Below are 26,200 nucleotides of genomic sequence, written 5' to 3' on the forward strand. Positions count from 1 at the left end.
AATTCTCTACTTTTACTTAATACACATACAACAATATACAGGAGAACTTCTATGGAGATCCCCAGATCCTGCTGGTGTGGGTTAACGCCAGTTTCCTCTCTTGCAATGATGCTCACTAAAGCCACCTGAATGCTAAACACACCCCATTGTGGATAATCTTTAGCCTGCCAAAAGTGACCGAGTGAGTGTGGGACCGAGTTAGAATGAACTTAAGAACTCTGGTCGATCAACTGCTTTGCATCTGAAATAACAGCAAAAATCCCACAAGCACACGGAAAACACCAGAAGTGAAAAAGCACAACATTTATTAGATCTTAATTAATGGAGATTCACAGCCAGGTGTTGGGTCTGAATACAGCAGGCAGACTGTAGAGGGCGCTAGAGCAGTCGCTTGGTCTGTCCATCTCAGCCAGATTACTCCGAAATGGGGGTCAGGACGAGAGCTAAGAGACGTGGTTGGCAGAATAACACTTGTAGGCACACTTGTTGAACCAAAACAGTCCAACTTTCACAGGAGCCTGTAACATGAAACTCTGAGGATGGAAAACGTAAATTTTTTTAGGACTTTTAAGACATAGATAGGATCCAAAACATCCTTTTTCCATACCATTCAGCAAATACTCCTTCATTCCAGACGTGTTCCCCTATTTCATCTTTTCTCCAGCAATTCATATCTCAGCAGGCTTCCCCTGTGCCAGAGCTGCATAACATGAAGATAAGGCAGCAGAGGAATAGGATGATAAGACTGGCTTTCTGAAGGAACAGTGAAGAGCAGAAAGGCTTGAGAAGGAGAGAACAGAAGGCAAGAGGTGGTCAGCCTGTGAAGACCACGTCAATGATGAAGATACAACTTGATCTTCAGTTGCTGGAGTGATGAACAGCCCACAACCATAACCTTGCGCTACAAACCCCCACGCTCAGAGATGCAGACTGCTTAACAACGTCCCTTTCTTCCCAGAAACGTCCTTTAAAAAGTGATCCATGTCAAGGTTTCTTCATCTTCTTGATGGAGGAGGAGCTGGAGGCGGACTCTCTGCGTTTGCGCTGTGGAATGCAGCAGAGAATTTGGTTTAAACACAAACAAAACTTCGCGGTTGTAAATCATATACCTTTAAAACTGCTCAGATCTGCAGCTTTTCAGGGTAACAGATGGCAGCTGTTCAACCACACAAAAAAATCTCATGAACCCAAATCTTCATGACGACAATACCTGCGATTTCAACTATAGCAATTATATCAACCATAACCATTAATTGTAGCAGTCAGTGATGCTGGCGGCTTTATTCTGTACAAGCTTTGTACCTTTCTTGTTAAAGTATATAAAAGATTAGTCACATTTCATCTTCAACTCGAAAACAGCAAGCTTGTGAAAAATGAGCTGATAGCAAAAGCACTAACAGACACTGGAAGCTCTATTCCTCTTAATGAGCTGAGTTTATCACATTTCAAATGCAAGCAAATATAGCAGCAAAATCAATGTAGCCTATCGAATTTTATCTGTATAATCACAAACATAATCAGCAAAAGAAATTCTAAAGTTTTCTGTTTGTAGCCATTTATCCATGGCTGATAAATTGCATATGATCAAAAAGTGAAATGTTTTGCATCGACTTGCACTGAAAATATAAACATGGCTATATAAATATGCATTTTGCCAGAATAATCACTGTGCTCAACCTAACTATTGACATTTTGATTACTGATTAGACATTTTGACACTGATTATTTATTTTTGCTAATGGTTATGTCAACAATAATATTAATAATAATAATCATATTTGTGACATTTAATAATTTTAATATTGGTTTAGTGTGCGTGTGTGTGTATATATATGATATATATATAGTATATATATATATATATATATATATATATATATATACACACACACGCACGCACGCACGCACGCACGCACAGAGAAAAGAAGTTTTGTGGTTTTGAAATAAATAGAAATTAAAAGAAAAAGAAAAAAGAAAACCAATATTTCTAAGCCACTATATTGGAACCTCTGGCTAAAACGTAAAATGCAGGCTCTACTCTGTCTTCTGGTGGAGCATGATGTTCAGACCATTACATAATGTTAGAAAGACGTTACATTGTTCCAGTGAATTATATAGTTTACTTTTTTCATATGATTTCACAGACTGTACAGGTAATAATCATTGTGGGTCTGTGTGAAATGTGAATATTGCTGTGTGCAGCTGGGCATCTGTGCTCGGTGATCAGGAGAGCTCGTTACTTGTTCAGGATCAGGATTATGATAACTGTGCGCTTTTGGTGCATTGTTTTTGTTGAGATCCTGAGAGGAATGTTTTGTAAATGGTCCCTGACAAAATCCAAAACCAAGACTTTGTAAAAAGCCCATTTGGTGGGATCTAGTGAGCAAAAACCCAATAATTAAGTCATTTTGTCTGCTTACCGAGTTGGGCGTGAGTGGCGCTCCCACCACATCGATAATCTGCTCCTTGGCTTCTGTTTTGATGTCATCAGGTCCAGGCCAAGCTTGGCTGTCAGGACCCCCGCCGCTCTCACTCTGGGGTGTCATAGCACCCCCTGCCTTCAGCAGAGCGTCGTAGCGGTGCCGCAGCATCTGCTGCTCATACTCACAGTTACTGTGGGCCTGCTTGAGCTCGTAGACGAGGACCAGGTCGCTGCGGAGCTCGTTGAACATCTGCACAATCTCCTCAGTGGGCATGGGGTTCAAATCTACAACAGAAAATAAAGAGGAAATCAGGCAGGATCAGGCAAAATGCGACAATCCAGTCAGTCTCCTCTAGTGTACAATTGCGCACCAATGCTTAGTGTTGGATCAGTTGTGTCAGGGCAGGGAACAGATAAAATTGAGCAGACCAGTGGGATCGAGTTGAAAGCAACTATTCGAGCACACCTGATTCAGAGCAAAAATCAGAGCAAGAAATTCTCCAGATCAGGGGTACTTTAGGACTGGGAGGAGGAACGAACCTTCATTAGCATTTTTGAAGATCCTGTTTAGAAAGTCTTAAAAGAGATACACGGACTCATTTCAGTTCATTAAACCATTTTAATGTTTGCAACAGATCTTTGAAAAGCCGGTAAACTAACAGAAATTATCTGGATAAAGGGTACAATTTATATATTAGTGTGTGTGTCTGCACAAGCATTTTGGCTGCCACTTTATAGCAGTCTTTGTTTATTTGTTTAGCACTGTTTTGTGGTACGTCTGTAATTTGTTTTAAACTTTCCCTGCTGGCCAGGGAGTTTTCCATTGTTGACAAAGAACTCGCCAAGATACTTTCACTGGTAGTGGAGTTTGTCTGGGCCACGAGCCGAGAGATTTTTCACAGCAGAGTCTGACTGAGCTACGAGTCGAGACTTTTCACCCCAGTAGCGGAGTGTGACGGAGCCACAAACCTGAGACCTTTTATCATGGAAGCAGAGTGTGACTGGGCCGGCAGACTTTTCACTGTGGTAGCGGAGTTGAACTGGGCCACGGGCCGGAAAACTTTTCACCCTGGTAGCAGAGATCAAACGGGCCACAAGCATGGAGCCTTTATATTGCGGTAGTGGAGTTTGACCGGGCCTCGAGCCAGGTGGGAGATTTTACACTGTGGTTTCAAGCCACTGAGTTTTCTCCCTGCCAGCTAAGCGACTGTTTGTGTTTTGTTTGCTGTTGATTTGTAGTTTCATTGTATGTCTAATTCATCGTTGTGTTTGTTTGGTGTGAGAATAAAGAGAAAACGGCCGCTGCAACTGTCAACACTTTAAATAAGATAAATCGGTTACGGCAGCAACTTTCAATCCTGATACTGTTTAGTGTTTTTCCTGCACCAACACATCTGATTCAACTAAATCAGCTCATTAGAAAGACGTTCCTGAGTTAATGCAGATGTGACAGAGCAAGGAAACAAACCATGTCTTGTCTTTTTTGTAAAATCTAATGTAAGCCACAGATTGTGATTTCGAAAGCAAAAAATAAACAACATTAGACCTTTAAATCTGTACTCACCCACTCCTTGCTCAGTGAGGATCTGCTCAATCGCTTTTATCTTCTTCTGTCCCACAGAGCTCGGTAACTTCATCTGGAACACAGAGACACAACACTCACTCATCAACACAGACCACAGAAAAAATACACATATACTGATGCATGTTGATGTTTGTTTAGTAAACCCAAAACCAAACTCACTACATTCAATTCATAGGCAATCTGAAGTCAAACGATATATAAAAAAAATATTAAAGTCATTATGTAAATAAATAACTTCCACAGCTTTACTTTGAGTGAGTTTTGGTTACATAAACATATGCTATAGATACATTTGATATATAAACTCGTTAGTTTCACAGTTTCATCTTATGCATGGGTACATGACAAATAGATAAACAGATAGATAGGACAAAATTGCATATCTGAATTCCATGAGGTTGAGCAGCAGGGTCATTAGCACCTTTAAACTCAAAAGACTACACGAAGGAACGAACTGAGTGCTGTGAAATAAAAATGAGGGCATCTTTCACTCGTAATGCCCACAGAACTCACTTCAAAACGGGTTTAGCCACCCGAATCAAGACCAACAGCTCAGCGGCCACGTCTGAGTCATACACTACGAGCGCATCTCTTAATGCGCTCCGCACAGAGCGACTCGCCTTCATCAGTCTTTATGAAGAATGCGCTCACTTTGGGGGCATTGCTCTACCTGAGACGCTGTTAATTAATCACCCTTTAGCCAGCAGGAGGAGACATAAACAAGCTCAGAAACTCTGCAGCAGCGACGGAAGGCAACTCCATGCACTGTGTCTTGAGTTTGAAGCTGGAATCGATCTCCATGGCCTCGAACTAGAGACGGCACAACCCACACTGATATCCAAATCTTGAGTAATGGCCAATACCAACCTGATGTTTTTCCTTTAAAGGGCCCATTTTATGGAATTTCCGCACTTTTTGGAAATAAAGTGTAAACACTGTTAAAGTTTTTAAATATATCATTCACTCCCCAGTCCATATACAGAAATTATGCTGCAAAAGCAGTCTGTTTTGAATTCACTGTTTCGGTGATGCTCACTTATATATTAGTCACAGCATCAAAGCAGCCTGTTTTATTCTAAGGAATAAAGAGAGTTGGAAAATGGTCATCTAAAAATGAATTACATACCATCTTTGGTACATAAAACCATACAAGTGTTATAACTAGAACTCGGGGGGAAAAATAAACTACAAGAAAAAAGTAGGATATTGCCCTAACCACTTATCTCAACCACATCAAACTGAGTAACTGTTTACATGCAAAGATTTTTGCCAATCCGATTAAATACATTCTGATTACAGATTAAGACTGAGGTGTTTATTCTCACTCTACTCAACAATCTGATGGAAAACTCCGTTTACATGCTCACTACAAGTAATCTGATCCAAAACTGTGCACATGCGTAAAGTAACACTTCGTGTAGACGTTATAATGTCAAACAGCATCACGTGAGTCCAGTCAGAGTGAGATGAGCAGCAGTGAGCAGTGCTTGTGTTTTAATTTTTACCCGATTTTTCTCCCCAATTTGGTCGTCTCCAATTCCACCCGCTAATTAGGACTCCCCCAATCACACGATGCTATCAACGCTAGGAGGGCGAAGGCTAACGCAGGCTTCCTCTGAGACCTGTGAAACCAACCACCGCTTCTTTTCGAACTGCCGCTCACGCAACGTCACTGGACAGCCGAACGCACTCGGAGGAAAGCGCCAACCGCCAGATCTGTTACGTCAGCTAACAGACGCCTGCGCTGACTAGCATCGCGCTGAGTGATGGGGGGGAGAGGGAGGGGCCATCCCACCCACCCAGAGAGAGCGAGGCCAATTGTGCTCTCTCGGACTCCCGGCTACGGACGGCTGTAGCATCACCAGGGATCGAACTCGCGATCTCCTGATGTCAGACTGATTCCTTACTAAAGAAGGCCGAGGGGAAGACGTCGTGTTCTGAGACACATAAGCTGGACGTTCGTCCCACCGCCGTCTTTTAGAGATCAGAGCATGAACTTCGTCTCCTCTGCAGACCAGTTTCTGCTCCGCCATGTTGAACGGTATAAACTTTCACTATGGCATGACGAACATGATCAGAACGAACTTAGACTTTCCAATTGGGAATGTAATCAGATACAGGCGTTTACACGGTTATTATTCTTCTATTTAACTGATTATTTACAGGATTACCCACCTCGTTCAGTCGGATAGAAACTGTATTCCGAATGGCCTCAATTGGACTAGACTATTCTGACAGAGCTATTAGTCAGATTGCTAATGGATTATCAGGGTGCATGTAAACGATCCATTCAGAGAATCTGGCGACGGCTCTTTTAACTCATAAATGTGCCGACAGAGGAGTTACAACATGTGCATATAATATACCTGATTCAGCTCCATTCTATTATATAGTAAAACTGTGGCAAATCCAGTTCTGATGAACTGAAGACAGCTGGAATTGAGGCTATGCTGACGTGTGCATGCTGGACTCACCCTCTGGCTTCGCAATGAGACTCCTGCTGATTTGAAGTCAGGGAATTTGATTCCTGCAGTTTCAGGTACAGCCTAGAAGAGAATACAGCAATTAATTCATTCAAAATGAGTAATAAGACTGTCAGGGCTAATATTAGACTGGCAGATACAACTACGCATTTGACAAATTAAAAACTGTGTTCTTAAGCTGGGAACACACTGATTTAGGTGTGACATTAACAGGCAGAATTTTCCCTTGTTGCATGCATAAGCATTCAGTGTTCCAGTCCTTTATCCAGAACTCCAGTCCCTGGTTTTATAGTTAACACATCTCATGATTTCTCTTTTAGACAGTGCAACTCAAAAGACATCGGTAGTGAGTAACAGCCCATTCTGCGAAAACTCGAACAGGGGCTGAAACATAAAGCAGGCAGCGTGTGTGTGCACTGGAGTTTGAGGCTGTGCTTCAGTTTGGAGCTCCGACAATATTTTTTGGGTGTGTGAAAAGGATGTAAGGCTCTGTAACCCAGAACGTGATCTTGATACACTGAAAATGCTTATGTAAATACAGACAGTTTTAAATAGTGAATACATTACTTGCCTTCTCAGCCACTGATCGCAAAGAGTCAGTGACTCAGAGTAGGAAGGATGACTTTCCATTGAACTAGACCCTGTAAATGACCAGTACTCCTTTGCTACAGCATAAACTGCTCTGTGTTGCTTGTGCAGCACTGTAACGTGACTATTACCGGTTTCTCTGTCTCTCGTTTCTGTGGGAGTTTCTTCTTGGTGGCCTTGCGCTCGGCTCTGCGCATTTCTGTGGTGCTGTCGGCCGCCGTGATCAGCTTCTGCAGATCCTGCGCCTTCTTCTCCCGCTCCTTCTTGCGAGTCTCGATCTTCCTCAGCTCCTGGATTAGGTACTCTTCCTCTGCCACCTACAGGAAGAGTGTCATTAGAATCGAGAGAAAGTGCAAAAAAGTGCAAAAAAGTACAAAAAATTAAAGCAAAAAAGAACAAAAAAATTGGGGGGCAATTTTTCAATTTCTTCTTTTTTCCACAAAATCTGAAGAAGCTAATATTCTAAAACTTCATGATCAAAATGGTCCAAAACAACTTAAAAAAAATATATATTTTTTAACAATACAAAGTTAAGAACGTAGCCATTCTGGAGGTGAGGCTGTCCCAACAGTGAGAATTTGAGATTTAAAGTGAAATTGTCCCCATTTATATGATGAAATAAAGTTTCAAGAATAGGCTTAAGTGCATAAATATCTTTACTTTAGAGAGAAAATATTTAATCCTTGAATTCAAGGCAGTGTCCCCGTGAACATGTTCTCAAAGCACTTTCCCATTTATTATTCTGAACAGAAGAAAACAAAATACCCAAGATAAAACCATATGTTGAAGCACATTTTAGCTTTCAGAAAACTGAAGTCTCTAGATACTTATCTGGCACACACACAAAAAGACATTAAGAAACTCTCTGAGGAGTTAATGTATTGGGAAACACTGCCCCCTGCAGGCTAAACAGCATTTAGACAGTAGTAATCCTAAAAAACAGGTCAAATAACAGCATTCCTTCTGCAAGAATATCACATTTATTAGTAAAACACAATAATATTCAGTTATTAAAGGTGGTTGCTAAAGTCGAGAGAGGAAATTAAAGTAGAATTCAACTGATTTTTCAAAATTTCCGCATAATTAAATGGTTAAGATGTAAACTCATTCTGAGCGGTTTAGTATGAGCTGCTTTGTTCTAAAGAAACTTACTGAGTCTGAATTGTTCACAGAGGTGGTGATAGGAACCAGATATCTGAAGAGCTTATTGCCTCTGAAAGCTCTGTCACTGAAAGTTATTACATAAAATAAATAAGCTACGAATACGCTGCCTAATGTTTGATACATTACTTCGTGATAGATTTGTAATAAGCTACTGGCCCGCTTTTTAAAGTTCACTGGTGGTTCTGGATAGTAAATAAAATGTCTATATTTGTGTTGTAGTCATGGTGACGCCTGGTTCCTATCACCACCACTGTAAATAAATAAATAAATAAATAGAGTTGGTACGTTTCTCTAAATGCAACTATTTCACGTAAAAAAAGTCACTATTTCACTCTGAATACCTCTTTACATCTCAACAATGCAGAAATTTTGAAAAATCGATGGCATTTCCCTTCAGCTTAATCTTTACTAAGCTCAGGTGAGCATTTACCTGTTCAGGTGTACGGCTGAAGAGTCTCTCCAGCTGTTCTTTCCTGCGTCTCTCGTGACCTGCATCAAAGATGTAGATTTTGGGCTCTGTGCCGGTAACGGCACGAACCTTCGTCAGCTTCCCGCAGATATTATAATAACGTTCCTTCAGATCCTCCACAGAACGTTTCTGGAAAAACAGTGACGTTGTTAGCATATATTAAATTATATTTTTGAGACAATATGGAAATGGACACAAATCCTACTTGTAACGAGATTAGGACAGTTTAAAAAAAAAAAAATGTTAAAGGGGAATTCCACCAATTTTTCTAAACATCTGCATATTTAAATGGTTATGAGGTAAACAAAGTCATTCAGAGTTTGGTGCGAAATGCTTCATTCTAGAGAAACTTTCCAAGTTACCTCTAAAAGCTCTTTTTCCTCAATGATAAAATACCGCAAAAGCTTTATTATTCCAGATTTTCCACTATTTTACCATCATGAACATTATATCGCTGTTGTCTGAAGAAAACCTTGTATCTACCAAATGATAAAAAGGAAAAAAACTACTTTTAGTGTAAGTCAATGGAACCAGACTCCCCCACCCCCCAAAGTAATTTTAGGCCATTTCTTTCGGTTCATTCTTCATGAAATTTACACACAATGTAAAGAGCAACAGGTATTTTCAAATGATGTCAAACACTGAAAAATGGAGATGAGGTTTTCTTCTGACAGCAGCGATATATAAAAACTCAGAAGACTCGTGTAGGTTCACTGGTGGTTTTGGACAGTAAATAAAATGTCTATATCTGTGTTGAAGACATCACAACCACCAGTGTAAAGACATACAAGTCAGTAAGTTTCTCTACAACAAACAATTTCACACCGAACCACTATGAATGACTTTGCTTACATCTCAAAGACTGAATTACACACAAATTTAGCAAAACTGGTGTAATTCCCCCTCAAGAAGCTAACATAGTACTTAATATAGCCCTATTCTGAGACAGACTGTAAGTATACTGTAAGTATATAGTCCGTAAGTATATAGTATGAAGAGCATATTTACTCTGTACTGCTGGTGGTCATAGCGGTCATGGATAACGATGAACCGCAGGTCAAATCGCTTGCACAAGTCAAACAGGTGATCCGTCTCTGCTTTAGTCCAGCCATCATCATGGAGATGCATCTGATACTCCTGTTCAGAGTACACGGGCACCTGGACAGTCTGGAAGAGAAAAGGCTGAGTGAGTCATTTCACCCTAATAGTCACAAAGGGATCAACAACACCTTTATTATTTTAACTAACCCCAGTCCTGCTCTCCAGCCTCTCCTATGAATATCTAAAATCAAATTAAGAGTTCTCTCGTTGACCAGCTGCATGTTTATGAGAAGGACAAAACTCCTTCTCTCAGTACAGCAATTCAAAAATTACAAAAAAACCCCACAAATATTAAGCCTATTAAGACTACTAACACACAAAATTTGTAAAACTGGTGGAATTCCCCTTCAAGAAGCTTATATATGCACATCTGATAACAGGTTTCCATCCATTTGCACTAATGTTACAAGCAGTGTTTGAGATCAGACTGCTTTTTGAATGAGGAACATTATAAGGCAGCCAGTTCATTAACATCAATCAGCCTTAAAGGGACACTCCAGCCAAAATAAAAAATACAATCACTGATGCATCTGTTGAAAACATCCTCTAACAGCAGTGGCGCTGTGTTCTCCAGAGCAAGATGATCTGGTTTAAAGACCCCCTTCTGATGATGTCTCTTTTTGAAAAACTTCTGTGAAAGACTACAAATGGGCTTCAGGTAAAAATAAAAGAGAGAAAATAAAGTGGGACAAAAGCCTTTACAACCAAGAATGCTCACATCCTACTTATTAGCTTCCTTATCTGACCTCTGCCTCTCTCTGTATCTCCATTTCTCTCTTCCTTTCTCTGTCTGACTAAATACTGACACTCTCTCGCCCCCTCATTCATCCTCACCTTGTTGAAGCGGGCGAAAGGGTAATCCTTCCCCTCCTCCACCGCTCGTCTCCAGTGATGGAAGATGGCTCCATCTTTTCTGGCCGGGTTGGTGAAAGGCATCCACTTCCACGGCCTGACCTTCTTACAGCCCAGCTTCGCCTTCACCGTCCGGTAACCCTGAGTGGTGTCACTGGGCAACAGTGGAGGAGCGTCCCTACACACCACACACACACACCACACACACAGACACAGAGAGAGAGAGAGAGAGAGAGAGAGAGAGAGAGAGAGAGAGAGAGAGAGAGAGAGAGAGAGAGAGAGAGAGTGTGCAGGAGAGAAGAGAAATAGAGGAACAGAAAAAAGAAAGAAATAGAAAGAGAGAGAAGAAAGAAAGAAAAAAGCAAAAGACAGAGGACAAAAGTGAGAAAGAAGGGAAATAAAGGAGACAGAAAGGTAGAAGAGAAACAGAGAAATTGAACGAGAAAAACAGGGAGAAAGGGATGAAGAAAGAAAGGAAAAAGTGAGAGCAAGAGAAAAGAAACACAAGAGAGGAGAAGAGAGATAAAGAGAGCAGGGGAGGAGAGAAAGAGGAATAGATAAAGAAAAAAGAGAGAAAGGGAAACAGAAAGAGAACAAGAAAGGGAGCAGAAAAGAAAAAGAACGAAAAAGGAAGAAAGAAAGAAAGAAAAAAGAAAAAAAATGAGAGAAGAGAGAAAAAGAGAAAGAAAGGTAGGAGAGAGAGATACAGAAATAGAAAAAGAGAGAAAAGAGAGAGAGAAAAAGATAAAGCGAGAGAGGAGAAATAGAGAAACAGAAAACGAAAAATGAGAGAGGAAAAATGAAAGAGAAAAAAGTGAAAAGGAGAGAGAGAGAGAGAGAGAGAGAGAGAGAGAGAGAGAGAGAAGAGAATGAAAGAAAAAGAGAAAAAAGGCAAGAGGGAAGAAGAGAGTTAAGAGAGAAAGAGAAAGCGAGAGAGAGAGAGAGAGAGAGAAAAAGAAAGAGAGAGAGAATTAAAAGCAGTGAAAAACAGGTAGAGCTGATTTGGGGGGTCTATTTTGTTGGCGCTCAGTGCAGAACAGAATCACAGCTCTGCAGAATCAAACCTTAAAACAGAGTCTGTTCAGTTCAGGTAAAACATCATAATATTACCACAAACCCAGCACTCCTCACAGAGACCGGCGTTCATGATACACAGCAACGAAACAAAATTACATTTAAACAGCAGTAAAATGCTCCTGAACGATGTGAGGGTCGTGTTCATACTTTTTGTCAGAGTACAGCAAAGCATAGACTTCTCTGTGCATCCCCTCTGGCCTCTTGAAGGTCAGCGTCTCTGTGGATTTCTTGGCCTTTTTCTGAAAGTAAACAATGCAGATGATGTAAATTTATCAGATCACTTATAAACTCCTGTAGATCAGGGAGGGAAACGTCAGAACACAGGAGTCCCAGTATAACACTAAGCACTTTTACCTTGTCTGAGTTGATGATATCTTTCTTGCTGATGGGTCCTGCATCATTGTCTCCTCCTGCCAACTCCAGAATGTCTCTGACATCAGCACCGGTAGCCATTATCTGTGTAGAATAACAGTGAATGATTGAAGGGGAACTCAATCAAGTTTTTAAAATTTCTGCATAATTCTATGGCTGAGATGTAAACAAAGTCATTCAGTGGTTTGGGGTGAAACAGTTAGCTGTAGAGAAACGTACTGACCCTGACTTCTTTACAGAGGTGGTGATAGGAACCAGAGGTCACAACGACACAAATATAGGCATTTTATTTATAATCCAAAACCACACGTCTGAGAAAACCAACAAAACCATCTTACAGCTATCGTAAAACAATGTCTCAGATATCAGGCAATGTATTCATAACCATTACATGTTATAACCTTCTGTGAGGGAGCTTTTAGAGGTGGATGTCTGGTTTCTATCACCACCACTGTGAACAATTCTGACTCAGTAAGTTTCTCTAGAACAGGGCGTTTCACACCAAACCACTCTAATGATCAATCAACCTTCATTTAATCTCGGAGAACACTGAAGGGGACCCTCATTTACAATGTTGCCGAGCTGATACATAACAAGGGATTGATAATGTGTAAGAACATATCAAATAATAAAAGTACATTTAATTAAAGAAATGACTCAAATCAGGTAAGTATAAAAAAAAGAAACAATAATAAAAATACATTAAAATACAATAAAAAATATAAAACAATAATTAAAAAGTAGCTAAAATGTAAAGTTAATAAAATCAAATCAAAATAAAATAAAAGGAGAATAAGATCATATTAAAATGACTAAAATAATAATAAAATAACTAAAATAAAAATAATAATATGAATAATAATAAATAAACAAACAAACAAACAAATAAAAAATAATGAACATAAGATAATAATGGTAAAATAAATAAATAAATAAATAAAAAAAAATCAAGTAAAACAGGTAAAATAACTCTGTTTACATCTTAACCGTTTACCGTCACGCCACTTTTGACGGACATGGCATATCCAAAGTAAAAGGAGTGCTGTTCCCATATAATTTGGGCTACAGTCATGATCTTGGTCTCATTTGAAAGGTAACACAAGTTTTTTCCCAGCTGTCAGAATAATTGTATGAATTACTGACACAAAGTAAGAGAGGCTGGAATAGAGGAGTTGATTTATGCCTGACTCACAGATCTCTGAACTGATCTCTGACTCTTCTGTTATCAAGACAACACACTCGTAAATTTCCAAACCACGTTTTGGGTTATGACGTCTCTGTGGAAAGTGGCAAGGCTTTAAAGGGAAGAACCCACAGATCTGCTCACGTTTGCTCACTCTGGGCTTATGTTGAAAATGAGACGATCGTAACTGCTGTGAATAACGGATCATAAAATGGTTTGCAGGAACCAAATCTTGTCATTTCAAGCTTTTGAACAATATATTACATCACCGTATTACTGGACCATTTCATGCATAAAAAATGATGCATAAAAAAAAAATGGAAGTGAATGCTCAGACAGAAGTGTGCCGGTACCAGTACAGTGATCTAGAAAAGGTTACCTGTAGAAACTTTGAAAAACAGGTGGAATTCCCCTTTAACCAAATCCTAAACGCATGCTGCTTTTCCCATTTAAGTGTTAACAACAAAGGAAAATCATGATCTTCATTGAGCTGTGCTGCTACAAAAAGCTGTCTAGACAGAAATCACATGCCATCAAGTCCAATTAAACAGGACTAATTATACTCTCTTTCCAATCAAACATGCAGTTGGGAAGTGATTTTAAGTGCTGACAATATCCACTGACAGCTTACTGTGACATAACGTGATGTAATTTTTATCAAAATTTTAATTTCTACTCTCCTGCACCTTTTAACCTTTTCAACTCCTTGGGACCACCGGTGGTTCCAAATCGCACTTCGTCATATTCTTCACAATTTTCATATTTCATAAGCTACACTCAAAAGGTGGGGGTCGTATGAGGCTGTAACTGTCTTCTTTCCAGTCAAATAGATGGGTAATGTAATTTTAAACCCTTATAATAAAAGAAGCTGAACTCACAATTTTTTTTCTACTGAAAGTCGACCCATTTTTCCACAAATCTGGGCTGTAAACTATAAACAGATGGCGTCTCTTCAGTGATCTGCTCTGTAAAAATTATTTTTATAAAATAATACAAAGAGCGTCTAAGATTTTTGTCTTTCAGCAGTGAATTATGTGTGATCATAAAACACGTTCTGTTAATTTGAGGGGAGCTTTTACAAAATAAAAATTAAAATAAAATTAAAATTTACATTTACTTAATGCAGTTACTGAATAATTTGCCTTACGATTTGGTCACGTAAATTCAGATGGACAAACCAAAATATACCCTGGAGAATAAGAGGTTAAAATTTTAATTTGAACGATCTTTGCATTTTCTTATTCGTAAAGCACATCAAATGACCGCAGTATATTAAAGTTGCTGTATAAATAAAAAGGCCTTGCCCTGGCATTGCATTTTTGCCATTTTACCCAGTTCTAACTGCATCTATCATGCCAGTGAAGCTTACTGGACAGTGCTGAGTTGAAAAAAGTGGGACACAGAGCATTTTACAGACTGGTGAGCGATAGATCAGAATCAGAACCAGTACCAAGTGTACAAGGAATGTCTCTTGAAATATACAGTACACAAACAAACTGCAAGTAAAAGGATCTGGAATGGGAGTAAAGTACAGATGCAACCAAGTACTGGAGTACTGAGGTAACATACCTACATACAGTATGTACAGCTAAGAGAACTGAACAGCAAATATAAACATAAATAAACATAAACTATAAACATCAATGTAAACGTATGAATAAAACCAGTTAATTCTCTACGCTAAACATCCCTCAGTAATATTAAAATATCCCAGTATCTCCAATTATCCGTAACTGAGCACGAAGCCGTGGTTGGCTGGGTTTTCGAATTTCCCGTTCCACCTTAAATGGTGCTGTATTTGCGTCCTGTCGGTCGCAGAGGCGCCAGAATGTGAACGTAACCGCTGCATTATTTAAGGTGGAACGGAAAACCCGATTATGACGGTTGTGAATAAGAACTTCAGCTTCGTAAAATTAGCTCCTTAACTCGCTCATATCACAGGTACACGAGTTAAAGGACGATAAAACGTGTAAATATTTTAAATTCTAGTTTAATCGTCTGCTCTGCGCGGCTTTAGCCTCAAACACAACCCGCCCATTAGAATGAACGGGGGCTAACTTAGCAAACAAGCTAACCGGCGGAAACAGACCATTAATTTGCTTTCTTTTTATGAAGAAGCGCTTTACGTTTCCCCGAAAACATTCATAACAGATACATAAATAAATTAACTGACACTCGCGCTTACCTGAGCTCTACTTTTTATCCAGGTGGTCACTGTTGTTGAGTTATCGGCTTCGCTGCTAGCTGAGGCAACGAAGCGGTTCTTCTTTCTTCGCGTTCAGCTCCTCGACGGAGTGCGCCTGTTCGGCCCCTAGCGGTGTGGAGGCCCTACCGCGCTCTTTGTTGTTTTGCTGAAGCAGGGGTCTAGACTCAGTTTAGCGGGGGGCCAGTAACGGGGTGTGTGCATTGGGGCGGGGGTGGGGGTGGGGGTGTCCTCTTCAGACGGGGAGCAGGTATCGTATGCTTTTGTCAGGTATGTATAATTTGTGTCCCATTAATGTTACATTTTCAAATATGTATGTAAAGATAAAGGATATTTTAGACATGGGTAGAAGTGTCCTTCACAACAACATCTGCTCAGGTTTCAGATAAATAACTTAAAACTATTAATAAAAGCTATGTACAGCAAATATTATTTTTGTCTGCCCCAGCCCGTCATTTACACTGAAATGTAAACATTAAAACATTTTGGCAATTCATTTAACATCTTATGCATGAGACATCCTTTTTTCACAATTCATCCATTGTAGTAGGTTAAGCAAGTGTATATATATATATATATATATATATATATATATATATATATATATACATACACCGATCAGGCATAACATTATGACCACCTCCTTGTTTCTACACTCATTGTCCATTTTATCAGCTCCACTTACTATATAGGTGCACTTTGTAGTTCTACAGTTACAGACTGTAGTCCGTCTGTTTCTCTGATACTTTGTTAGCCCCCTTTTACCCTGTTCTTCAGTGGTCAGGACCCCCATGGACCCTCACAGAGCAGGTACTATTTGAATGGTGGATCATTCTCAGCACTGCAGTAACACTGATGTGGTGGTGGTGTGTTAGTGTGTGTTGTGCTGGTCTGAGTGGATCAGGCTCAGCAGTGCTGCTGGAGTTTTTAAACACTGTGTCCACTCACTGTCCACTCTATTAGACACTCCTACCTCGTCAGTCCACCTTGTAGATGTAAAGTCAGAGACGATAGCTCATCTGCTGCTGCACAGTTTGTGTTGGTCATCCTCTAGTCCTTTATCAGTGGTCACAGGACGCTGCCCACAGGACACTGTTGGCTGGATATTTTTGGTTGGTGTTTAAAACCTCCAGCAGCACTGCTGTGTCTGATCCACTCAGACCAGCACAACACACACTAACACACCACCACCACGTCAGTGTTACTGCAGTGCTGAGAAGGATCCACCATTCAAATAGTACCTGCTCTGTGAGGGTCCATGGGGGTCCTGACCACTGAAGAACAGGGTAAAAGGGGGCTAACAAAGTACACAGAGAAACAGATGGACTACAGTCTGTAACTGTAGAACTACAAAGTGCACCTATATAGTAAGTGGAGCTGATAAAATGGACAATGAGTGTAGAAACAAGGAGGTGGTCATAATGTTATGCCTGATCGGTGTATTGCTGTAAATGTTCAGAATGAGTCACTGTGTTTCACACAGGCTCTTTCACATTAGGTCTTTCCATAAAACTTTATTTATTTAGATACAAACATCAGCATTAAAATCTCATCATATGCAGTTTATTTTGAACTGGAACTCGCGTGCATGCATTTGATTTCTGAAAAATTACAAATCACCAAACACCATTTCAATGAGGTAAATGCGATACTTCAAATCACAAATCATATCTGATTTGAATCTAATCTATCTAATCATATCCAGCCTACATAAAATGTTTTTTAATCCCATGCATGATATGATGTCAAATTACAGAATAAATGGACAGAGTGAGGTATAACAGATTAAACACCACCATTTCAAAGTCACGCACAGCTGTCTAAGTAAGGCTTTCCCTGATATTAATGGTGCCGCTGTGCTGCATTAACACATTCATGAGCAAAACTTAAGACACCTTAACTGCAATAACGATTACGGCCAAATACATCACAGCACGACTGATACACACAGTTTAAGGACTGTTCAGAATTACACTGCAGTGTGAATATTTTCCCTGACGTCATGTAGGACAGTCAAGAGGAGCATAAAGTGTTGCCACCTCAATCAATAGATAACAATGTTTCAGGAAATACACACACACTTATTCTGTAAGCAAAAGTTTGGGCGATCCCCATCAAACTACATGTTTTGTTGAACACGTCCTCTACAGAGAACACACTTCTGCACATTTTAATGCACAATTACTGTTTATTTGCTCAATTTAACATATTGAGGTAAGAATAAAACATAAAATGTGACCTGTGCAAAAGTTATGGCACATTTAATGTTTTTTATTTATTTATTTATTGCTGATTTGTTAATGCTAATGAAACTGTGCACAATAATTAGCAGAAAAAATGTCATATTTGAGTGTGTTCTCTGTAGAGGACGCGTTAACATATTCTCAATTAGAAAATCAATGAAACATCATTTGACCGGGGGTGTTCAAACTTTTGCATATGACCGTATATGTCCAAACCGCTGACCAAATGACCTAAAATAAAGGTTTTTTCAAAGCAAAACAAACCTTTCAATGGAAAAATACATCCAAACGTGTGGGAAACCTAATCTAAGAGTCTCAGAATTTACAGAGAAGCAAAGCAAATATCATATTTTCATATTCAGTATCCTCTGCATGTCTTTCCTGTTGCATTCATAAATAGTGTGTTTATTACTAATGTAACGGACCATGCTCTTTGTACCATTTATACTCGGTTTTCACTGTTTTTCCTAAGATTTGAGCAGTCAAAACTGCCAAGCATTGCAGAAACACCCATGTATTATGCTGATTTGCTGTAAAATCTGATCTAAAATGAAAACCTTTTATAAGAAGACCACAGTGACGGATCAGTTTGCTAATCATTTAAGCAATTTTAAACACCCATAGATCACACTATCATCTGAAATGTCTACGAAATCAACAAGGAGATATTAAAAGACCACTGTGAACTCCTACCTACATTAATGTGTGCTGTTATTCTTCCTCTATGGGGCAGCAGCACAGACAAAAATGTGCATGTTCACAGTTAAATACCAAAACAGGACTCAGTGCATCTTCAGTCATCCAAAAAATGTCTGTTAAAAAGGTTTTTCTATTTTTAACAACAGAAAAAATTTCAGGCTATTATGAGCACTACTTCAGCTTACAATCTTACATACAGTGGGGTCCAAAAGTCTGAGACCACAGTGGAAATCTGGGATATTTTCATTTAAAGCTGAAAATATCAACAGAAAAATAACAACGAAAAATAATAATAATAAAAAAAAGCTTTCAAATTTTGAAAAATGTAAAAAAAAGTTTTTCAAGGTCAGGATTTTTAGTTTTTTTGAGTCTCTGCCACTGTGATCGGCTCATCAGAGGCTCTTTTGCCCAGTGCCCGCTCGAGTGAACACTGTCATTACGCAAAAGAAGGAAAATCATATACTAAAAAAACTGAAATTCACGTTCAGATTTCAAAGATTTTACTTTTCACACTAATTTTTATTCAGACAATATAATTTGTAATGAAAGCCCTTGTATTGAATTGGAAAGTAATGCAAATAGAAGTATTTCCACTAGTGGTCTCAGACCTCTGGACCCCACTGTACTTGGTGTTTCTCTCGTCATGAAGAACGTTTGTCTTTTGCTAGTTTGTGTGTTCACAGTAACTCCTGCTTAAGAACTCTGACTCCTCCTTTTTGGTTCTCCAGGTGTGTTAGGACAGCGGGGGAGCGGCTTTGGTGCGAGCGTGGTCTCGTTTGACCTCACGCTGCCTCAGAAAAGCCTGCAGTTTGTCTGTGGAGAAGCACACCACCGAGTCTGCGCGCTTGGCATGGCTGCAGTCTCCTCGTATCCAGCTGTCCTGCAGACACTCAGCAGCAGACGGCCTTCCCCTGGACAAAAACAGCAGATATATCTCACACAGCCGTTCCCTGACTGGAACATTTATGAGTATATATTACATGTAGCAACACACTACACTACATTGGGACATCCCTCCTAATTACTGAGTTCAGGTGTTTCAGCCACACCCATTACTAACAGGTGGATAAAATTAAGCACACAGCCTTACAGTCTTGACAGATAAACACTGGCAGTAGAGGGTCGTACTGAAGAGCTCAGTGACTTTAAATACAGCACTGTCATAGGATGCCGCCTCTGCCACAAGTCAGTTTGTAACGCACGCCATCACTGCACTCTGGAGCAGTGGAAACTCATTCTCTGAAGTGATGAATCACACTTCTCTATCTGTCAGTCTGATGGATGAGTCTGGTTTTAGCAATGCCAAGAAAACGTTACCTGCCTGACTGCACTGTGCCAGCTGTAAAGTTTGGTGGAGAAGGGATGATGATACGGGGCTGTTTTTCAGGGGTTGGTCTAGAACCCTTAGTTCCAGTGAAGGGAAATCGTAATTTTTGGACATTTTGGACAATTGTGCACTTCCACCTTTGTGGAATAGTTTGAGGGAAGAAACTTTTCTGATCCAGCATGACTGAGCCCTCAGTGCACAAAGCAGCTCCATAAAGTCATGACTGGGTGAGTTTGGTGTGGAAGAACTTGACTGGCCCTCACAGAGCCCTGACCTCAACCCCATCCAACACCTTTGGGATGAACTAGAACGGAGATTGTGAGCCAGGCCCTCTCGTCCAACATCAGTGTCTGACCTCACAGATGCTCTTCTGGATAAATAGCCAGAAAATTCCCACAGACACTCTCCAACATCTTGTAGGAAGCTTCCCAGAAGAGTGGAAGCTGTTACAGCTGCAAATGGGGACCAACTCCATATTAATGCCTATGGATTTAGAATGGGAGTCATAAAAGCTCCTGTAGGTGTGATGTGCAGGTGTCCCAATACTCTTGTCCATATAGTGTACTTACACACAGTATATATAACATGTACTGTAAGGGTACTTGCATGCAAAAGTATACAATAGCAACTTTTTATTATTCTGAATTTTCAGATTTAGGTTTATGATGATGATTTATTAATAACTTACTCATTACTTCATTATGAATAGTTCATTGGCAAAAACAGATTTCCATTTTAATGAATTTACATAAATCATGTTTTTTTATGGCGCAGTCCAGGTAATATCAGTCAAGCTGCTGTTAATGGATGTAAATTTCTTTCATTCTTTGTAAATTTCATTCTTTAACATGAAAGAAGTAAGAGCTGAAAACTGCAACAAAAACAGCCCATTAAGGGTCAATAATAAACATCGATCAGAGCTCGGGAAATCCTAAGGCTGAATCTCAAATATATAGTGCAATATGTGAGTTAAATTTTGGCTTTTACACCCAAATATTGGTCTTTATGTCTAGCATGAATGTGTTAAGAATAAAATATGACCATCAGCTTGTTTTTTTAAAGGATGCCATTAAGTTATTCATTTTTCAGCATCAGAGAAAAGCAGAAAACTTAAATTTCTAAATTTATCATCACGGTTTTTACAGCTTCCATTCTTTCTAGGAGACACACCTCCAAAGTTCAGTCTTAGAAGTTGGTAACATTTCTTGCTTCTCGCTATTAATCCACTACGTAATAATTACGTAATTACATTTACATAGCTTAACTAAATGGCAATAACAACTGTAGACTTGTTAATGTTCTTCAGTGGTCTGTGAGCACTTTACCAGGCCTTATTGTTCAGAGTGGTCTTCAGGAAGTTAATGGCTCCTTCAGAAAGTCCTGGATAGCAGCGTCCGAACTGGATCTTTCCTTTCTTGATATTCCGATCCCTCTCCCAGTTCAGCTCCGCATGGAACGGGCTGTCCGCACTCAGCCTGTTTAAGCAGTTGTAGGGGGAAGCCACAAAATTAGTTTAGTCATGTAAGTGTATCTTCTAGTGTTCCAGTGTTTCTTCTAGCATCTTACTTACCTGCCTTATTACGCCCACTTAACTGTCTGTCACCTCACTGATCCCTTTCTTTGCTGCTATACACCCTTTAACTGCTGCTGCGCTCAGCACTTTGACTTAAGACACATACTTTGCACAGTGTAAGGTTGTCAGGTGTAATACCAGCCTTCGTCACCAGAGGTCAGCCTCACCTGAGTACTGACTTGCCTCCTAGTGGCACCTTGACCTCTCTCACCTGCAGCTCATTGGCCTCCCTTTATAAGGACCTTCACTCACACTGGATCTCTGTGAAGTACTGCCAGTTCATCTGTGTACCAAGCCTTGTTTCTTCACGGCTGTTGGATTTTTTTTTTTTTCTCCGCTTTCTTGAACTCCCTTTGATACCTTTGCTGTATTGTGCTCTTTTCTGTTTTTTTTTACTTTTTGAACTGTCTCTGACTCTGACTCTGGTTTTTGTGATCTTTATACTGTGTTTTTGAGTAAACGGGAATTATGGATTCCAATCTGTCTGGAGAGTCTTCCTTACAAAGGTTTACACTAGTGATGGCAAACCGAAGCTTTCTGAAGCTCTGAAGCTGTCCTCCTAACTGTGTCGAAAAAGGGTTCATTACTCGAAGCTTCATGACACAGTGCACATTAGTGCCGTCTGGTGGCCGAAACCTCAAAGTGCTTCGTGTATCTGGCGAACATCCGTTTTACAGCTTTTAAAACTGTGTTCGAGTACATTACAACCATGGTATTTATTGTTTAAATAAAAACAATAAAACTAAATTGTTGTGTGCGTCTTCAACATCTCATTGCTGATTTGGGTGCACACATCCATGGTTTGGCAGAAAACTGTGATGGATGAATAATGTATTCTGTTATATGTATGTGTGTATATATATGTATAAATATCAGGAATTATAGGTAATAGACTGGTTAGAGTTAGTATCAGTATTAGTACTTGTTTTTGGCCAATACTTAAGGATCAGGTATCGTGCCGGTATTGGAAGGAGAAAAATGGTATCAGTGCATCCCTATTATATCCATCCTTACACATGGAAGCTCCTAAATATGCATGCAGCACATACAAAAAATCCCATAAAATACACAAATGCATAAAAATAAAAGACTTAATTCACTTACATGATAAAAGCCAGAACACCAAGAGCCCAAATATCTGTGGCAGGTCCAACACCTTGCCCCTCCAAAATCTCAGGAGCTTTAGGAAGGACAATGTAGACTGACAAAAGGGACACACATATAAAAACATCCTTCATAAATCTAATTCCACCATGAGAGGAGCTGGAGAACAGTGAGTTAGACCCTAAAGGAAACTATCAGCCTGGCACAGGAGCTCTGAATCACCTTTACTCTCTGTCGTCTCTTTGATGTGCTCAATGTTGAGCGTCTGTCCTGGAGTGAAAGGCTGTGCGGAGCCCAGGTCCACAATCTTCACCACGCTGCGGTCGGTCACCAGCACGTTGTCAGACCGCAGGTCCAGGTGGACGATGTGGCGGCCGTGCAGGTAGTCCACCCCATTCAGGACCTGCCGCAGCAGCTCACTCACATGCAGCTCCGCATACACATCCCTACAGCACAGAGATACATTACTTACCACACAGATTAAACCCTGACCTGACTTAACCCTTTGTGTGGTGTTCAGGTCTGTGGGACCCATTTTCAGTGTTTACCAAAAGAAAAAAATGATGCAATTTATTATTTCAACCTCAGATTCTTGGTCTTTGCTCATTTTCTGTGAAGAACATATAAAATAACCCATTTTCAGTGTCTTCACTCTGTTCACCCCCCACATTTTAATATTACACATGTGGTGTTGGGTGAACCAGCGGGGAGTAAGAGTGTGGAGGTGCTGTGTGCTTCACTCTGTTCTCCTACATAGCCTGCTGTTAGTGTGTGTGTGTGTGTGTGTGTGTGTGTGTATGTGTTTGTATATGTGTGTGTGTGTGTGTGTGTGTGTGTGTGTGTGTGTGTGTGTGTGTGAGGGTGGACAGCATGGACAGGCTGCTGACTGGCTACAGCTGCTAAAGGAGAATCCTACACTGGACACTTGTGATATTTTAAACATCTGGTATTTTTACATAAATTGTTGTGGCTGTATTGATTTAAAAACAATAATGTGGGGATCCAGCAGACCACCGAGTAACAAACACATCAACACCACACAAGGGTTACAGGAAAACTTTGGCACCTTTCTCCTTACCCAAAAGCTAACGTAGCTAAATAATGGAAACTTAGAACCCATCAATCAGCATGGTGCTAACTGCATCTAAAACCATTTATTAGAAAAAATTAGAATTTCATTTTGCAATATTTGTCACAAGCATGTGATTATTTGTGATTATTTGCGGACTACTTGTACTTCTACTCGAGCAATTATTATTTTGATGTAACAATACCTGTATTCTGGTTCAAGTCCAAGATGCACTAACACTGATTTATAAAATCCGAACTGATGCTTTTTTTAAACCCCACGTTGTAAGGGCCCAGTCTGCGGCACTGGCCACCAGCAGAGGGCGGCAGCAGCGAGGCACCACAAGTTCAGGGAACTCCAATTCCCAGAAGCCCTCAGGCTGAATAGGCCCAACCTTGCACACCTTTGGACTCCTCTACTTAAGCAGCCCTTAAAGCCCATAAAGCTGATCTTCCTCTCAGAATCACAGAGGAAGTGTTTTTTGTTTTCTGATTATCTTTTATTTCACTTTTCTATCTCAGCCTTTGTTTGAGCACGCTGCTTTTTTCCTGACATTTTTTTCATTTCCCATTTGTTGAGGTGTTTTTCCTGTTTTGCCTGTGCTTCTGGGTGGTACAGCGGTGACTCCTCAGACAGCCAATCAGCATGTCAGCGGTTCGAGCCTGGTTCTGAGCCACCTCAACTCCAATGTGCACACTCACCAAATTCACACTCCATCACCTCAGTAAAATTTTCTTTTCACCCCAGAAGAGTTTTTTTAGTTTTGGTCCACTGTCACCCTTGGTGATGACCATCTGGGGCTTGGACCCTGATTTTCTGTGAAGCTGCTTTGTGACACCCCTGTTTAAATGAATCTTGAACTGAATGCTCTTAAAGCCCCCACACAAGATTTTCCCAGAGCAAACCCACCACACACTTTCAGATTATGCTCACAAAGTTCCAGTCTCTTAGAACTTTGACTCACCTGTCAGCCAGGCTGTAGAGGATTTCTCGGCCGGAGCAGAGCTCCTCGATAAGCACGAGGCATGATGGGGTGAGGATGGCAGAGTGGAGCTGGACAAGGTGCTGGTGGCTCAGCCTCCGCAGCAGCTGATACTCCCTCAGCACCAGCTGCCTCTGCTCTGGCTCGTACGGGGTCAGCTTCGCTGCCAGCGGCCGAGAACTCCTGCTGTCCTCACACTGCATCACCACACTGAAACGACCCCTGGAGGAAAAACACGGCAAAGGTTTCCAAACTGTCTTGATGAGCCACAGCAATCTGCTTCACTCGAACAATCTGCCTGTATGTAATTGCTGTGATAGCCAAATGTAAATAGTGCCAATTCCCGGTTGAAGATATTTTCTAGAGCAGTGGTTCTCAAACTGGTCCTCAGGGACCGTTAGATGGCTCGCTTGAACCCAAATTGCAACACATTGGGATAGAGCAAAAATGTGGATTGTCTGAGGTCCATAAGGACGAGTTTGAGAACCACTGTACTAAAGCAGGGGTGTTCAATTCAAACACACCTACTAAACCCGGAAACTAAGGGTTAACTAAACAGTTTCATTTCTTTCATATATTAACTTCGTGCATAGATAGCAGTCAGTGTTAGCGTATAGTTTATTCACAACAACCTACGAGCTCAAAAAGAAATCTCAGCTATTTACAACACCAACAGCTGGGCTGAATCAGCTCTGTTGAGCAGAGTAATTTCCTCACTTAAGTGAAGTAAAGTCCTCCAGACCAGAGCTGAGTGAAGGATCAAGTGAACACAAGCATAATATTTCCAGGAATTGTTGTGATCTGACACATTTCGCTTTTCAAACCCCCAAAATAATCTGCTTATAAGCCCTAACAGTAAACTAATTTAACCCTCTATTGCATGAATTATTACTTAAACACGAAATAAATCAATGAAATAAATAAAACAAAAATGTTTTAACATGTTTTTCTTATTTAAAATTGCTTAAATAATGGAAATATTTGAAAAGAATATATATATATATATATATATATATATATATATATAATCAAATCTATCTTTTTATTAAAAACAAGACCAAACAAATCCAACTTATACTTAGTAAAAATGTACGACCCAATATTCACAAATATTGTAAATTAATACATTTTCAATTGGTATTTGGAATATATGGTAAAAACATCATACTAAGAATTGCTGGTCATGTGATGTCATAAATTATTTGTCCTTTCAAAGTAAAAGACCCTTTTTCCACAATTAAATAGGAAAACACAGATTTTATATGACTGCTTTTTAGTAAAATTGAGAAAGTTCTTGCTGCCATATGGCAACATCGTGCAATAGAGGGTTAAAACACTTAACATTTCAAATACATAATATTCCATTAGGTTACAAACCACTCCATCTGCTATACATGACTGCCGATAGAGCTCCATCACTTTACCCTGCTAGCTTGCTAGTTAGCATGCTAAGGGCTACATGGCTAACAATAAAAGGCACTGCAACACAGCTCTCCACCAAAGTTTATAGCCAGACAAAGCAAATTATGTTCAAACTTCTCAAAAAAAGTCTTGCATTGCACGGTTTGCATGGCCCCAGAGGAAATATGTTATTTCTTAAGATTGTCTCAGAGAAATAAAGCAGATCTCAATATTATATTAATGAAATATCACTGATTTCTGAATTATTTCTCCTAAACCCACCTTAGGAGAAAAGAGGAGATT

General features: G+C 40.0%; 2 protein-coding genes across 2 annotated transcripts in view; both read right to left on the reverse strand.

The window, feature by feature from the left end:
• Nucleotides 1-285: 285 nt before the first annotated feature.
• dmap1 (DNA methyltransferase 1 associated protein 1) lies at nt 286-15,590 on the reverse strand. Its single transcript, XM_036579580.1, has 11 exons — nt 15,482-15,590; nt 12,096-12,197; nt 11,889-11,980; nt 10,647-10,842; nt 9,720-9,878; nt 8,673-8,840; nt 7,210-7,395; nt 6,482-6,553; nt 3,987-4,059; nt 2,421-2,707; nt 286-1,044 (listed from the first exon to the last, which is right to left on the reverse strand). Exons 2-11 carry the CDS (start codon nt 12,192-12,194, stop codon nt 985-987), a joined length of 1,392 nt encoding a protein of 463 aa, XP_036435473.1. The 5' UTR covers nt 12,195-12,197; nt 15,482-15,590; the 3' UTR covers nt 286-984.
• Nucleotides 15,591-18,902: 3,312 nt separating this feature from the next.
• Nucleotides 18,903-26,200, reverse strand: part of obscna (obscurin, cytoskeletal calmodulin and titin-interacting RhoGEF a) — a 100,331-nt gene continuing 93,033 nt past the window's right edge. Inside the window, 5 exon segments of the mRNA XM_036579774.1 lie at nt 18,903-19,352; nt 21,094-21,243; nt 22,446-22,542; nt 22,668-22,891; nt 24,479-24,718. Coding sequence (XP_036435667.1) covers nt 19,175-19,352; nt 21,094-21,243; nt 22,446-22,542; nt 22,668-22,891; nt 24,479-24,718 — 889 coding nt within the window. The 3' untranslated portion in view covers nt 18,903-19,174.

This window comes from Colossoma macropomum, unplaced genomic scaffold (assembly GCF_904425465.1).
Source record: "Colossoma macropomum unplaced genomic scaffold, Colossoma_macropomum, whole genome shotgun sequence".
Lineage (NCBI taxonomy): Eukaryota > Metazoa > Chordata > Actinopteri > Characiformes > Serrasalmidae > Colossoma > Colossoma macropomum.

Coding starts and splice junctions, on each gene's coding strand:
- dmap1 (XM_036579580.1), bottom strand. CDS start 12,194: ATGGCTACCGGTGCTGATGTCAGAGACATTCTGGAGTTGGCAGGAGGA. Junction 11,981..12,095: donor ATATCATCAACTCAGACAAG/GTAAAAGTGCTT, acceptor GTTTACTTTCAG/AAAAAGGCCAAGAAATCCAC. Junction 10,843..11,888: donor TTGCTGTACTCTGACAAAAA/GTATGAACACGA, acceptor TGTGGTGTGTAG/GGACGCTCCTCCACTGTTGC.